At 37.8% G+C, this 15467-nt stretch overlaps 5 protein-coding genes across 5 annotated transcripts; 3 read left to right on the forward strand and 2 right to left on the reverse strand.

Annotated features, from left to right (window-relative positions):
- Positions 1–802: 802 nt before the first annotated feature.
- GCK72_024136 (uncharacterized protein) lies at positions 803–4655 on the reverse strand (the record flags this gene model as incomplete). Its single annotated transcript, XM_003118288.2, has 17 exons — positions 803–878; positions 926–1007; positions 1061–1131; positions 1243–1359; positions 1411–1531; positions 1582–1673; positions 1722–2092; positions 2139–2209; positions 2257–2594; positions 2640–2827; positions 2875–3024; positions 3080–3331; positions 3390–3509; positions 3592–3696; positions 3743–3893; positions 4145–4289; positions 4409–4655. 17 exons carry the CDS (start codon positions 4653–4655, stop codon positions 803–805), a joined length of 2697 nt encoding a protein of 898 aa, XP_003118336.2.
- A 1398-nt stretch (positions 4656–6053) lies between these two features.
- On the reverse strand, positions 6054–8057 carry GCK72_024137 (uncharacterized protein; the record flags this gene model as incomplete). The annotated part of the gene is made up of 11 exons (XM_003117911.2): positions 6054–6104; positions 6191–6309; positions 6407–6605; positions 6651–6763; positions 6812–6929; positions 6978–7142; positions 7192–7346; positions 7400–7607; positions 7658–7797; positions 7846–7954; positions 8007–8057. The coding sequence occupies 11 exons, from the start codon at positions 8055–8057 to the stop codon at positions 6054–6056; spliced, it is 1428 nt and encodes a 475-aa protein (XP_003117959.2).
- Positions 8058–9724: 1667 nt separating this feature from the next.
- GCK72_024138 (uncharacterized protein) lies at positions 9725–10325 on the forward strand (the record flags this gene model as incomplete). The annotated part of the gene is made up of 3 exons (XM_003117514.2): positions 9725–9871; positions 9924–10035; positions 10231–10325. The coding sequence occupies 3 exons, from the start codon at positions 9725–9727 to the stop codon at positions 10323–10325; spliced, it is 354 nt and encodes a 117-aa protein (XP_003117562.2).
- A 1364-nt stretch (positions 10326–11689) lies between these two features.
- On the forward strand, positions 11690–12182 carry GCK72_024139 (uncharacterized protein; the record flags this gene model as incomplete). The annotated part of the gene is made up of 3 exons (XM_003117655.2): positions 11690–11738; positions 11786–11907; positions 11961–12182. The coding sequence occupies 3 exons, from the start codon at positions 11690–11692 to the stop codon at positions 12180–12182; spliced, it is 393 nt and encodes a 130-aa protein (XP_003117703.2).
- Positions 12183–14415: 2233 nt separating this feature from the next.
- On the forward strand, positions 14416–15074 carry GCK72_024140 (uncharacterized protein; the record flags this gene model as incomplete). Its single annotated transcript, XM_003117834.2, has 3 exons — positions 14416–14651; positions 14696–14767; positions 14816–15074. The coding sequence occupies 3 exons, from the start codon at positions 14416–14418 to the stop codon at positions 15072–15074; spliced, it is 567 nt and encodes a 188-aa protein (XP_003117882.2).
- Positions 15075–15467: the final 393 nt, after the last annotated feature.

Below are 15467 nucleotides of genomic sequence, written 5' to 3' on the forward strand. Positions count from 1 at the left end.
TTTGGAATAATTCAGTGAGCCCTGGGACAAGGTTTCTGAGAGAAGGAAACGGGAGGGGGCCTCCTATCTGCCACAATGACATCAAGAGAGAGGGTGCGTGCGTATTTATTTTTGAAGGGGAAGAAGAAGACGCCCCACTTTTTTGCTCCTAAGAACTTTTTGCATGTAGACCAATTTAGAAAGAAATGTCTCACTTGAAAAATTCATGAACTCGATGACGTTGGTTGTCTCGGTTTTTTGGATATTGTGACCACAGAGAACAATAATCAAAAACGTTCTGTGATATTTGGAAGAGTGAATTGATGGAGCCAAGTTTAGCTCTTAACGTAGTGTTTTGAAAAAAAGGTCTTCAACTCCTTCTGGAATATTTAATACTCCATGTTCCGTTACACACTGAAAGCAGATTTTTATAATCTTACAAAATTTCTCTCCAGGGAAATCGAGTCATCGTTCATTTGAATTCAACACGCAAATCTTCGAAATAATTTATTTCAAATCAAGACATTTTATTACCAGAGCGAGTTTATTTTTCTCAGGAACAACAAAAATAAAACTCCAAAATGAAAACGAAGATTTCTAAATTGTCAGAAAACTTCTTTGGAGATTTCAATTACGTTGTTTCAGATTTTACATTGACAGGTGAAAGTAGAATAGGTAGTCTATATGAATTCTAAAATAGTATGTGAAATTTAAATTGAGCAAACTAGTAGGAGTTTGGTGAATGAAATGGGAAATGATAAGAACAAAATATGAATGAATGAATGACAGAAGGCAAGTATGAATCAATTGATTGACGGAAAGTTTAGAGCCCTTCGCTGGAAATGAACTCCTCCAATTGGTAATGACTAAGAAAATGAGCCCAATCGACATCCTTCGCTCTGAAAATTAAAAATTATCTCAATTCTTTAAAACAAATTTCACGCACATTTGTAGCTTAGACACGGTACTCTGTGTGCAGAAGGCATCGGTTTTATAATGACAGGTCTTGTGACATACCATTTTGCAATCTAAATGACATTCATAATAACAGTTAATTGCTGGAATAGTTGCAACTACATACCTCTACATTGATAAGCTTGTTTTGAGAAGCTGCTTCGAATCCTCTGTTGACAGACGTTGCACGTAGCTCCGCTGCAACTAACATTAGTATCGTGTTTTTGAAACAAACATAAAAGGACGCGGACCAAAAAAAAGACAAAAACAGAATTAGACATTGGACACTGCTTGAAAGAAAATGTTTACCCTTTCACTTTAACGGCGACAAATGTGTGATCATTGTAGATGTGCAGTTTCTTGCCTTTTCTCATCAAACGGGAAGCGGCTGGCTCATTGAGCATTGCTGGAGGGATCAAGAAGTATCTGAAAGAATGATACAATACAAAAAAAAATTCATAAATAGTATAAACTCACTTTGCTTGCTTATCATGGTCTAATTCCAAAATAAGAGTACTATGTTGATACAAGCTTTTTGTAGATTCTCCGCTCCTTCCACCAACTGAATGGGTCTCACGATATTTATCATTATTAGAAACTAAAAACTTATTATTTCAATATTGTCAATCGTTATTATGCATTCTATACCTGTATATCTAGTTCTGCTTGGATCACGAGAAGGTGGAAGAGAAACTGCCTCTTCCAACATTTGATTGTTTTCAATGTCCACAGATTTGGATCTGAATATTTACTATATGTTCGTATATACAACTCTATAACTCGGATACCTTTTCTGACTTCTTCCTCTTCTGCCACTCAATCTATCTCTGAGTTCACCAAAGAAAGAACGATCTCTTTTCTCAACTGGAGCTTTCTTCGTTTTGTCTCTGCTCTGTCTGACATCCAACTCTTCATGGAACTCTGGTGGTGCAGTATGATCACGGTAGTGTTGACCGTTGTTTCCATTCTTTGATGGTCTGTCCAATGTGCTGGATGTGGACATGCTTTGAGCAACTGACTGAAGTTTTGCTTCAAGCTCTCTGGTTTTGGGGTCGTTGTGGTTTTTGAATTGTTGGTCAAGAATCTTTTGGGTTGCTGGGTCGACAGCATTCTCTAGTGACCCATGGACAGACTGGATAGTGGGTCTCTCCTTCAATGTCTGTATAAATGAAAATATTTGAGAAATAACTAGCTTTCTATATTACCTGTGACACAGTCTTGACTGTCACGGTTGTAGTCTTTGAAGGAATGATTGGCTCGTGGCCATCGAAGTTATCTACAAAATATTTATAAAGAACGTTCTATTTTGCGAACTATGCCTACCATGTGGGTCATAGATAGGTCTTCTATGAGTAGTGAGGGTTTCACGGAATTCCGATCCATTTGGATTAGTGACTTTCACGGTGTCTGTCAACTTTCCAGCAGTCAACAAGTTTGGATCGTAGTAGAAATCAAACTGGACGGTGAGATCTCCAGAAATTGCATCTTTTCTGTATGGTCTTCCTTGAAGTTTGAGTGAGTGAACCGTTTCTCCACTTCTTCTGATTTCTTCAAAGTTCACAATAGCTAAACCAAGGAATCCATCATCGTCACTCATATGGAATTTGTCATTTCCTTCATAGATTTCAAACAGAATTTCTTCGGTGGCTGGAGTCAAGTCGCTGAAACTTGCAATTTGTGAAATAAGAAATAGATTTGAAACTCACAAATCGAATGTTTCCTCCCAATACGGATTAGCATTGATTCCTTTAGTTGTCGAGTATTTTTGAGCTGGTTCATCCATTTCAACATTCACGAATGGTTGTGAGACTTCCTTCCCAAGACGGTTTGCTTTGATAACCTTGATTCTCATCTTGTTAGGAATTGAGTTGGTGTTGTAGGTTGGGCTTATCAACTGAAATCTCTATTTACACTGATTAACAGTCCACAAATAAATCTCACATGTGATTCGTTAAGCTTTTTGAACATCTCGGGAACATCTCCGGATGGACTATTGCTTCTGTGAGAGGAGTGGGTACCATAAGAGTCGACATGAAGATTATTTTCGTAATTATTGTAAGAGTTGCGCATAGTTCCGGCTGGTGAGTGGGTCTGAGAAGGGATTGAAAATAGTTTTAATCACTTTATCACACAACTTATTACTCACTGGTGGATTGTAAATGGTTCTACTGAATGTATCAGCAAATGTGTTTCTCTCTTCTGGAAGTTCTTCAGACAAATTGATGTTAGTAACAGCAGACAATAAACATCTTCTGATACTTTCCTCAACCATAGGCATAGATACTTGAAATTGAGCACTTGGATCGGTGTTTCTCAACTCAATATCCATTTCCGGTCGTCCACTGAAACATCCCATCAGGTACAACTGATTTGCAATACAAGCCATTCGACATTCAACCTGAAATCACACTTTCATTTCGGTTTGATTCCCTCATAAAACAAGCTCGAAGACTCACTTCTCCTCTTAAATCCACAATCAAAACGTCGTAATTCGAGACAATCATTCTCTCGGGTGTTCGTTGTGATGAAACCAACCGCAGTTTAACACACGGCAGATGAATGTTGGAGCGGACGGTCTTCAAATAAATTTGAATGACTTTGTACCGGAGGGATGGGAAAATAGAAAAAACTACTATCGAAATGAATATAAAATCTCACCAGATGATCTCTAGGTCCGTGTTCTACTCGAACATTACTAATCTTTGGTGGTTGTAATACATCACTATGATCGCCGAATCCTTCGAAAAGCACTTCACACTTCGTCTGCAATATGAGATTTTGAAAACCGCAATACGTGGTCACAAGATACCGGAGATGTCACTTTTTTTGCAGCCTCATTCAAAGATTTGATCCACGCATCCATTGGAGCTGGAACTTTATGGAAGTTAGAGTAAAGCCATGAAACTATTTCGTTCGACCATTCGCCGCTTGAGCCAAGGGTTCCGTTTTTCGCATCTTTTCTGAAAAAATGAAATACTTGTGATGTCCATAATATAACTTTATCAAATTTGTACTACATGTTCCTTGGTCTTCAACTCAAGTTATCGCAAAACATGTTCAAAAAGGTGAGACGTTGAAGTACGCGCTGCTCGGCATCACCCTATTTAATATTTGAACAAGAAGCTCGAGCTCGCACTAAATCTCGATGCTTGAGCACGGCGGCAAATCTACCGGAGAGTAACACTGTTTCAAAATCGAAAATTACAATTACCCGGCATTCAGACCGCCAAATGTGGAAGAAGTATTGGCAGTGTCACCGGTGGATCCAAGATGGTTGAGGGCAAAATAGCAGAGAACTGCGACGAGACCCCAGGAAAGGATCACCCACAACATCTCTCCAAACAGCCAACCCAAAACTGAAAAACAAACGATTTGAATAGTTATAACTTAACGTTCTGAGATTTTAGTTTAGTGATGGGAGATGAAAGTTATGATGAAAATTTGGGGGAATATTTATTGACGCAAATAAAAGAACCTTGTAAAAACTTTGTGTAGTATAATATTTTCCATATAACACTGCAAATAAGAATAGTGAGTACTACAGATACAAGAACTGCAAGTGGAAGAATAAGTTGACCATAGGTAGCAAAAGTTTCGGATTCAATGGCATCGGTATAGACTTGAATAGCATATGTATAGGCATTGGTAACTTCTTGTTGAAACTTTTTGGCGCGTAGCTTCACACTTTTCAGAAGCGACTCCAAACGCTCTTCCGACAGCATCTTAGGGCAGAGCGGTCTTTAGGAGAGTAAGAGCAGGGCCAATAAGTGATTTCAACCTCCACCAACCTCAAGCTTTCGAGAGGCTACCGATGTGCAAATAAAACTATAAGATCTTTCTACACATTTGAATCAGATCGCTCTAGTAAAATCGTTAGGATCAGTTTTCCCCCCGTGTGCAACTACATTCAAAAAAGTGGGATGACAAAGGTAGGGCGCGAAGAAACAGAAAAAAACGGTTTTTGTTTGTGGTCGAAAGATCGAGATTTGCAAGTATGAGAGAAGGATACTGTGGAGAAAATCAATTGAGTCAATATATTGTTTAAAGGAGGATGAGAGAAAATTTTGGTGTGCGGTAATACGAGACACCTCATATTCATTGGTCACACAGTATTCCGATGGAAATCGAATACCCGAAACAATAAGTGTAGGTGATATTTTCAATTATTACGGAGAGCAGAACACGAAAAACAACAAAAAGTGATTCTGAAGTTTCAAGAACTATCTAAATGTCGACATCGAAAATGGACCAGGTTCAGGGATTTACTAATATATTTCTTGTCTACGTTGTATTCCAATTGGCAGTGTCAATAATGAAAAACTAGGAATAAGCACTTCAAATATCTCATATCAGTGTGGTTTACATGAATCAACAAGAACAAAATTTCTAGTTCTAAAAAAACGTTTTTCGAAATGAAAATGAGTAGACTCGGGATGAGAAAACCGGCGCAGGGATGCACACACCTGGCATCGCTTCCTCAAATCATTGGCAGGTTGTGCCGAAACAATAAATGAAGTGGGAGAAGAAGAATTTCGAGAGAGACACAAAGGTTAGTCGCGTTTTCATCTGAACATATCTCCCCCGTACCCCTCTTCTCCTGCTGCCTCTGAAGCTCGACGAGAAGTATGAAAGTCGAAGGCATCGACGGCTGTGCGTGCGTGTGTGTTGTAATAGTTTGTGTTCTTCTCATCTTTGCTGCAGTCGTGGCCAACGTTTCGGATAAGAAGAACAACAACTCGGGACCCTATTTTCTCACAAATATATCTGACGAGTAAAAAATGATCAGACGGAAGTGTTGGATAAGATGCAAAGCCAAAAGACATACTTATTTATTGTTACTACATGCCGGTGCAAATATTGTTTTCTCTTTTTCATTTGGAAGGCGGGAGGATGGTATGACTATAAAGCTAAGTGCAAGTAAGACCCCAACTAAAAATTCAAAAATTATGGGAGGTTCAGAATAAAGAAGGTATTGGAATCAAATTGAACAGGGAAAAATATATATGAAAAGAGCAGCATTTACAAAGGATATAGCAATATCCATATATTACATAGATTGACGTATTTCCAATATATAACAGTTTTTGACAGGTCGATAGTAAGCGATCCGTGTTGTTTCTTCAATCCGAACTTCCTTGTCCTTGTCCTCCTTTCTTGTTCTTCTTGGCTTGCTGAAACTTTTATAACGTTGGAAAATGTAATCGAAGAACGTATAAGTGGCATTCGTAGCTTCACCAGATGTTCGTTAAGTACTTACCTTCTTCAAATCACTGTAGCGCATCTTTTGGGTCAGTCCATCAAAACGTTTGTAGGTGAAATCAACAAATTCTCCACGACGACCCGGTTGCTCTTCAGGACGAATGAGTGTAGAGGTTGCTGAAACTATTTGTGTGTATATATCAGACAAAGTGATTTGATTTTTATTTTTCTACTAGAAAACTACTCTGATATATTGTATTGTTCCGGCACTTACGCCATGACAAATCCTCATCGGGGAAGTCATCAAAGTTCGACGTGTCGTCAATGCTCTTCACTGTGACACGAATTGGTGGTGGGCGTTCTCTTATATGATTCCAATCAATTCTGCGGAAGAATGGGCACTGCTTGATTTCATCAAGACCCCCATGGTTTCCGAGACGACGTTCCGCTTCACAACAGAATCGTTTTATGGTCTGAAAATTATACAATTATTTATCATCTTCGGGAAAACAGCTTACAGCTTTAGCTTCAATGCTGATTGGGACATCTGATGGGAACACAAGTGTCTGCTGCCAGTTGATGACTTTGCGGTAGGTTTCTTGCGGAAGCTCCGAGCAGAATGGTGGATATCCTGAAACAAGTCAAAAAATCATTGTGACATGATGGCAGTATTGGTTACCAATTAGCATCTCATACATGATAACACCAAGACTCCACCAATCACAACTCTTGGTATATCCATTCGGCTGGAAGACTTCTGGAGCAATGTAATCCGGAGTACCAACAGTAGAGTAAGCCTAAAATAAGTACGCTACATGGTATTTCTCTCAATCTATATTTCTCACATAAGCGCGCCGATTTCTCTTCCAAGTCTCCGCTTTTCGTTTCGATTCAAATGGCTTTGAGATAAAATCCGGAGGCAAGGTGACTGGCCAGTTGCGATAATGATCGGTGCGATGAAATTTCTTCAGGCCAGTGCACAGACCAAAATCTGATAGCTTGACGTGACCCTGAAAAGTTATCTATCATTGTACTGTAAGGAAAAACAAGTTGACATACTCTTGCGTCGAGGAGAAGGTTGTCTGGCTTAATATCACGATGTATAAAACCGAGGCTGTGGATAAACTGGATAGCTAGAGCTGCTTCAGCAATGTAAAACTGAGTGGCTTCTTCAGTCAATGTGTCCTTCTTTATAAGAAGAGTCATCATGTCACCTGAAAAAAAAAGCATTTTGATAGATTTGGACAAGTTTTCTTGAAAATCATACCTCCTGGAAGGAACTCCATAACCAAGTAGAGATTCGAGTAGTCTTGGAACGAGTAGTACATTTTCACAACCCAATCACAATCAGCTTCCGACAATATGTCTCTTTCAGCACGGACGTGCGCTGTCTGCTCCTTCTCAACCATTTCACTCTTACGGAGAATTTTCATAGCGTAGATATGTCCGGTGTCATGTTTTTGAACAAGTCGCACCTGAAACACTTAGGGCGTAAAAATGAAAAATGGGTGTGCCGGTATTTTACCTCGCCGAACGCTCCTCTTCCTATAACTTTGAGACTTTCAAAGTCATTTACGGTGAGACGAGTTCTCTTCAGACGGAGGTAGTCGGTTTCCTTTGAGTGGTGGATTTTTCGTTTTTCGTCTTTCTCGTCGTCACTCAGTCCTTGAAAAATGTTATATTTATGCTTTACCCATATTCATTATAACTCACCTCTTGCTGACATATCCTCCTCCAATTTTTTCAAACGATTCTCTCGTTCGGCACATTGTGTTACACGTTTTGAGTAGTACGATTCAATCGAAATCCGCGTGCAACTTGCCTGAAATGAAAAATATTGTTGGACAAAATGAAAAACTGACGGAACACAATACCTTATCCTTAGTATACTGAGATATCTCGACTTCTGGCACAATATCCCCCATTGTTGAGATTCAACCTGAAAAATCGATGCGTTTTTCGGAACAGAAAAGTGAAGCGTTGTGAGGGGAAAGTGTATGCTGCCGCCGGGTAACAGACGCCAAGCAAATATTGGGGGTTAACTACATACGAGACTATAAAATACCAAACCTTGAAAAGTTAGTTTATGTAGCCAACTATGAGGAAAGTAACGATGTGAAAAGCGGGACAGATTCTGACGATGGCAGTGAGTGGAAGTTTAAAACCCTTTTAAAAATCTGAATTGCGAAATCAGAGTAGAGTTCCTAACTTTACGGTTTCAACAAAATCAGCGTCAAATGTAAGAATTTTTTTAAAGAGACGAAATTCTACCTTCTATAGACATATATTGATTAAAAGTATAGTCAAAATAAAAAAAGTGATACCCGGTGTTTGCGGACTTAGTGCTAATTTTAATAATTTTTCCACTAAGTCCGCAAACACCGGGTATCACTTTTTTTATTTCGACAATAGTATTGCAAAGTTGGATGCTGAGAAAATCCAGAAGAATTTAAAAATTGACTAGCAGCAAAGAAATGCATTGATCAAACATTTTCAATCAATGATATCAAACTTGTTTAACCCTATTTATACAAATCCTCAATTTTATTAAGCCAAAACCAGCAAAACGATGAATTAAAAAACCACAACGCTATATTCTGCAAACACGCGACGACACCACGACTGCACACAAAACATCCGACCCCACGACATTCTCTCCGCGCAATAGAAAGAGGGTCGACAAAAGGGAAAAGGGCCTCACACAACACACATTGGAAGAACAATAAATGTGAGAAGAGAAATGGAAAACGGACATAGAAAGGAACAGTTATTGGTATATTGGGTTGCGGTGTTGGTCCCATTGAAGTGTTGTTTTCATTACCTTCTGTATAGAATACTAAGAAAGAAAAACATTATTCTAAGTCTTCCAGTTCATTCTTTGAAATCTAGTTTCCAACTATCAAATTCAATGCCATTAGGGTGTATTGGAATCACATTTTTTATCATTCACCGAAAAAATGTTTTCTTTTCTTTTTCTCTCCGATTGGGTCAAAGAAATGATTGGAGTGAGAAAATGAGTACAACCATGTGACTCATTCTTATCTAATGATAACTGTAGTTTCTTATTCGGAAATCGCCTCACCATTTCCTCAGATAAAATTCTTCGATTTCATGTGACCTTCCCGTGAATATAAATCGCCAAAGCGCACCCAAAGTAGTTCGACATATCGAAGCCAAACAATGTTTTTTCGTTAATCCAGAGAAGTCCTTTTGCTTGTGAATAGACTATGAAAACCTACAGTTCTTCAAATTCACCAGAGTCTATTGTTGAAATTCCTGTTTTTCTACCTCTCCGCGACCAGCCGCAGTATACGTTTTACATTTTGCTATTGGTCTTCTTTTTGTTATTGTTTACGGTCACTTCTGAATACTGAAAGTGTTGGGAGCATAATTTTTGCGTATGACTACTAAAATATTAAATAGTGACATCATTATTGTTGCTCTGCTCTGCACATTGTGCTCTCGGTGGTCGCATTTTTGAAAAACTAACAAAAACTAGTCTATGTCAGTACCTATTTACATACACTTTTTTTGACAAAATATGTTGCGAGATTTTTCTTTCTCATAATTTTTACCTGTTGACCATTTACAAATGTTTAGCCTATCACGGATGGATGATGCATTGAAAGACGCTGTTAAAGATATGTTTTGTGGAATCACATCAGAATTTGAAGAGAATCGAAGTATAATGTCAATTCTACATCAAGCAGTACTGGAAGGTTCTGGATTAATGTATCCGGTAAGAAAAACTTTTCGCAATTTATGTAAAATTAATAATGAATATTTCTCAGGCCAACTATGACTACGATGATGAGAATGAAAACGCTGGAGAAGAGGCGAAACACATTGCGGAAATCCAAAGGCAGAAAAAAGAAAAGGAAATTGAAATTGCGGAGGAAGTTGGTAAGTATAGGGTTTGCTACTGAACTATTAGTCTGCGAAAGAAAAAGAATTTTCCAGGAGAATTGAAAAACGAATACTTTCAAACTTTCAATACCACAATTGACAAAATTTGTGATAATGCTTCGCTAAAAAATAAACAATTTTAATGAATTCAAGATATAAACCGTACATACCGCCACCAAAATCGGTTTTCAGCTGAAAAAGCGACAGTGAAGTCAATTGTCTTGCTGATGGAGTCGGATGGGTGGTTTTTCGAAGAAGATGATGACGAAGAAAGCAATGACGACTAAACACAAACTCACAACATATTCTTATTTCAACTGACTCTCCGCCATTGATCTTCCAAACTTCCCATTTCGCTTTCCACCAATCTCCATTGCTTTATCTTCTCCCATATCATCTCATTCTCCACTCACTGTGCTTTTCCCTACCATTTGATTGTCTGTAATAAATCATTTGCCCAAATACATACATACAAGAAAAAAACACGGTGCAAACACTAGTGATTAATCTTATTTAATACGCTATTTGAACAATTCATCACGGATACCAGTTCTTTTTAGCCCGATAACAAGGCATCATAAATATGATTAGCAACAAATGGATCGGTTAGAAAATATAGTTTTTTGGGGCGGTTAGGAGTTTAAACAAATCTCTTTATTTTTCTGCTGATTGCAGTTATCAACAAAATTACAAAAAAGACAAGATTTTACAGTAAAACGGCGGAAGAGATAAACGATGTTACACTCATACCGGCTAATTCGAGATTATCAAGCATGACTGATAAAGCTTAATGTACAGTGTAAAGTGGTGAGAAGTCGTGATACTCGAACTTCCAAAGTTCAAGAGATGACATGCAACGATGTAACAACATCGTCGGTACTTCTGCAAACAAAATATATGCAAAATGAAACAACTTCATGAAACAAGGTAGTTACGGAACAATTCAGAATTATAATACTGTATTTTACCTGTTAAGTGTATTTAAAAAAATTTAATCCACTATTGTTTTTGAAATTTATCTCAAATACAATAAACTCATTTTCAAACCAATATCAGTGAATATTTGATTTCATCACAAGAATGTTCAGTATTTGATTCAAAAACCGCCGGTTTATGACGTACGGTCTTCATGCACGTAAGCTACTCACTAATTATTTAATTAGTGCCTATCACTCACAATTATGACATATTTTAAAATCTTAAACTCACTTCTACTCCAGGAAAAGCCAAAATTTTAGATTATGCAGATACAACATTCTACACCTCCATTCTACACCTTTGGCATTCTACGCCTCCAGGCAGTCTTCATCAACATTTTGAACTTGGACATGACATCATCTCCACTAATTTGATACCACCTAAACAACTACAAAATGCATTTCTCATCCATACCAAAAGATCGGAATATCTTCAAAAGATTTTCGTTTTCTATCGTTTTTCCCAGATGCTGAGGAAAACATTATCAATCAAGTGAGGCAAGACAGTGTGACAGACATCTGCATTCGGTTTCTGAAAGATGAGAGACGAACGTTCAGAGACCGTCAGGTCATGACGTACGCCCTTCCTCCGCTCATATTCCCTCTAATTAGTCCAGTTTACAAAACTAGTCTATAAATACCAAGTGAATTAGGCCGAGAATCTCATTCACACAATGCTTTCTGTAATCAGCTACCTACTCTTAGCTACAGTTTTTATCAAAGGTAACTCGAGTGTCACATAGAACATGATGACTACTTTCTGATTTCAGAATCGTTTTCACTATCAATTTCTAATGTCTACACAAGCTACATAGATAGAGAAACAATTGATCAATCTGATATTTTTGGCTACCATATACCAAAACCAATTGGATACAAAGGAGATGAACCAGTAAGAATATCCTTTTCTGAAGATTGTGTAACACAAACACTAATTCTTTTCAGATCTGGCCCAGAAGCTATGGCTATTCCGCTGAAATGTTCTTCGATGAGAACGGAGCAGCGTTTCCAGTAAGACCAAGAAAGAAATTGGGAAGTATCATTCGTCCACTACAACACAGTCCTCAAAGATACGAAGAAGAAAAGGAGGAGACGCCTCGGTATGATGAGAGAAAAGCGCTTCGTGAATTCTACAGAAGATTCAAAAATCGAGCAAGAACTAGCTAAATTTTATGAGACCGGTAGACATCCTTATGATCTTTTTTTTTCAGTAAGCTTTAATCATCTTGACTCGGAATTTACATTGTTCTCGGTGACATTTTTTGCCTGCCATTCCCTCCATAAATATTCAATTGAAAAATATGTGTATTCGTTAAAGTTCATAAAGTCTTTCATTTGAAAAAGTACATCATGTAAAAACCGCCCACACTTTTTGCTCAAAAACATGACCAAAAATATATCATGCAGATCGAATAATAGAAAAATGTTTCGCCAACATGTTTTTCTCATTGCACTTCCCCCGTCATCCGAAAGTATATCTGTTCTGAAAGTAAAGTCAGGTGCCACATCACATTTTTGGAAGTGTGGATTCATGTTTATCCAGATAATCTGGTGTCACCAGTCAGAGTAGCTGGCACATCATGACACCAGATTTTCCAAGAAGAAGTATTTCATTCTTGGTGTAACCATAAACCAAGTTTTCCGGATTTCATTAAAACTGAAATTTAAATGAAAACTCGCCGTGCAAAGTTTAACGCGTGAAAACATATTGAAAAATGAACGAAACTAAAACTTTTTTTTGGAAATTTCTCGATCCCTTTGTAAAAATTTCAGCCCGCTTTTCAAAATTTCCGATCAGGAAGCAGAGGTTCTTCTTTTTCCCTGGTTTTTAACAAATATGTCATGTGACAAGTAATAATAACCGGCCATAGCTTTTAAAGTTGAAAGCATGACAAAAATGAAAAATAGGAATTCCATGAAATAGATTTTTTAAACAACAAAATAAATCAATTGTTTCATTAGATTTTTTTGTGTAAAGCATCTTTGGGTTTTATTGATGAAACTTATTTCTCCCGACCATTTTCGCATTCATACAAATTGTGCCTACCCGGAAATATTCTGTTTGTACCTGCTGTCATCACCTAATAGTTCTTAATTTCTTAACGTGCGTTTCAAATTTAAAAGGATATTTACAATGTAAACTAAACATTTATACTCTCCAAATACTTTTTTTTGCTATAGCCGCACTATTCTCCATTTTTGCGTTACGTATTCAGGGAGGCGACATTCATTTTTTACAACTTGCGAGCATCCTTGCGGAGATATTTGTGAACCCCCAATGGGCGTAGTTCCCTAGAGGAAAATGACAGATGCTTTCAAGGTTGAACTATCCTATCCCTTTACACTTTCTAAGACTAGTTTTGTTTCAGAGAACATGTGGACAAAAGTTAGCATATGTACAAACGAAATGAATTTTTAAAGGAAAAATAGGTTTAAACTATTTTCCGTTTTAGGAATTATTTTATATGCTTCCCGATTGTTATATGTTTATCAGAACGCTTTTGATTTCTAATGCAATTTTGTCTGTAAAGGTATTATCGTAAATATTTTTAAATAAGCTCATTATGAACAGGCGACGAAATAGATAATATCTTCACCTTGTGCGCTGGTTGTCGAATTTAAAAATGTGAACTTTTGAAGGTTTTCTGTCGACAAAAGTCGAAAAACGTGTCACCTTCTGCCCTTTCTGTGGAATTTGAGAAGTGACGACGAGACAGATTTCTATCTTCAAGTCTTAGATCAACATAGGAATTCGAAAAAAGACATAAGAAAGAAAAAAACTTGACGGAAGTTCTTCTCTTCTCTGTTCTATTCTTTTTCGTTCGAAAATTCCATTCTTCTCTGGCGCCATCTGAATGTGATCTTGCCCCATATCAAGTCCCTGTATCATCATCATTTCTAATTGAATGATAACAGTCAACTTCTGCTCGTAAAATCTGACGACGGTGTCGAAATGAACAGATTGTTTCGTTCGTTTTCCCTTCGTACAATTCGTGTGTCTGCTCCATGTGTCTTCCCGCCTCTATATTCATTTTCAGTGCCCTATTCGGTCATAAAAAAAGTGCACTCTAGCCGAAAAAAATTGTGTGTGGGTGTGCGGTAGTCTGTGTCGCCTCTTCTATCGATGATACTATCTCATCTTTTTTCAAAGAACAATCCCACCCCTTTTTTTGCTTGTATTATTCCATCACTTTTTGTGTCGTTCTCCACATCGACGACTGCTTTTCACTCCCCGTGTTGCATCTACAACAATGGTATCAAATGTTTTTTGAAGCAGATGTTTTTTGTTTCCGTATTACCGGAGAAAAAAAACAATAACATATTTTTAATCAAACTTCACACGTAGAAATGTTTCTCTTTTGAGGTACACTGGTTTTCAATAAAAACATATTTTCAGAATATGTCTGGCGAAGAACCTGAGAGATTTGATTTCGTTTTGCCACCTGGCATGTCGTTCCCAAGAATCCCGGGACTTCCAACATTCGAGGAAATGCTCACCATGACTCCATTGCCAGGAAAAGAGGAAGATATGAAGATGGCTATTGAAACTATCTCAAGCATTTGCCGCGAAGACTTCTCAAAGCCGATCATTACGAACAATGTCTGTGGTCATAAGGCTCCCGGAGTTGAAATGAAGTGAGGATAAAAATACAAATATTTTTTAAGTTTCTCATTTTCAGGGAGGGTTATTGTTTGGACTGCTATGATTCCCAACACATCGGGTATTTGATGGAATTTTTGAGCTTGTCTAGGTAAGTCTACAAAATAACTGAATCCATGAACACCGAAAGTTGTTTTAGGAGAGTTGGTATTGATAGAGCTATGGAACTCATGCCGGCACCACCACCACCAGGAGTTCCAATGGCTGCAGCTTCTGCAGCTACTTCTGGAGAACCTTCTGGAGCCTCCACGTCGTCCACTAAAGCTTCATCGTCTGAATCTGCTGGTTCATCGTCCAAGGAAGATGATACCAAGACTGAAGAAGTCAAGGAAGCTGATTCGACTGATGATGACAAGAAGGAATCTGTGGAGTCAGAGAAATCCACCAAGAAGAACTAATATTCCAGTGTTTTTAATCCGTCTTCCCACTTCACTCATTTTTTTTGATTGATTCCATCTATTCTTTAACAGTTAATATTTTTCAATGGAAATTTTCCGTGAATAAAAAAGTAACATTCAGATACCTTACTTATCTTTTAGATGACAATTTCTATAATTGATAAGATCACAAAAAAGGGTTCAATTGATGACGAAAGGACATTCAACAGAAATTCAATACGAATCGGCGATTTCGGCCAACTAAGATAAAAATCATTGAATGGGAGGCCATTCTGTCATCATGTTCTTTCTTCTCTGACGTTCTATATATCGCACTTCTCTAACAAAAGCAAGGACACTCTGTTTGAAAACTCCATAAGCCACATAGCGTATCTGACCAATATCATGTGACCT

The sequence above is a fragment of the Caenorhabditis remanei genome, chromosome X (assembly GCF_010183535.1).
Source record: "Caenorhabditis remanei strain PX506 chromosome X, whole genome shotgun sequence".
NCBI classification, from domain to species: domain Eukaryota; kingdom Metazoa; phylum Nematoda; class Chromadorea; order Rhabditida; family Rhabditidae; genus Caenorhabditis; species Caenorhabditis remanei.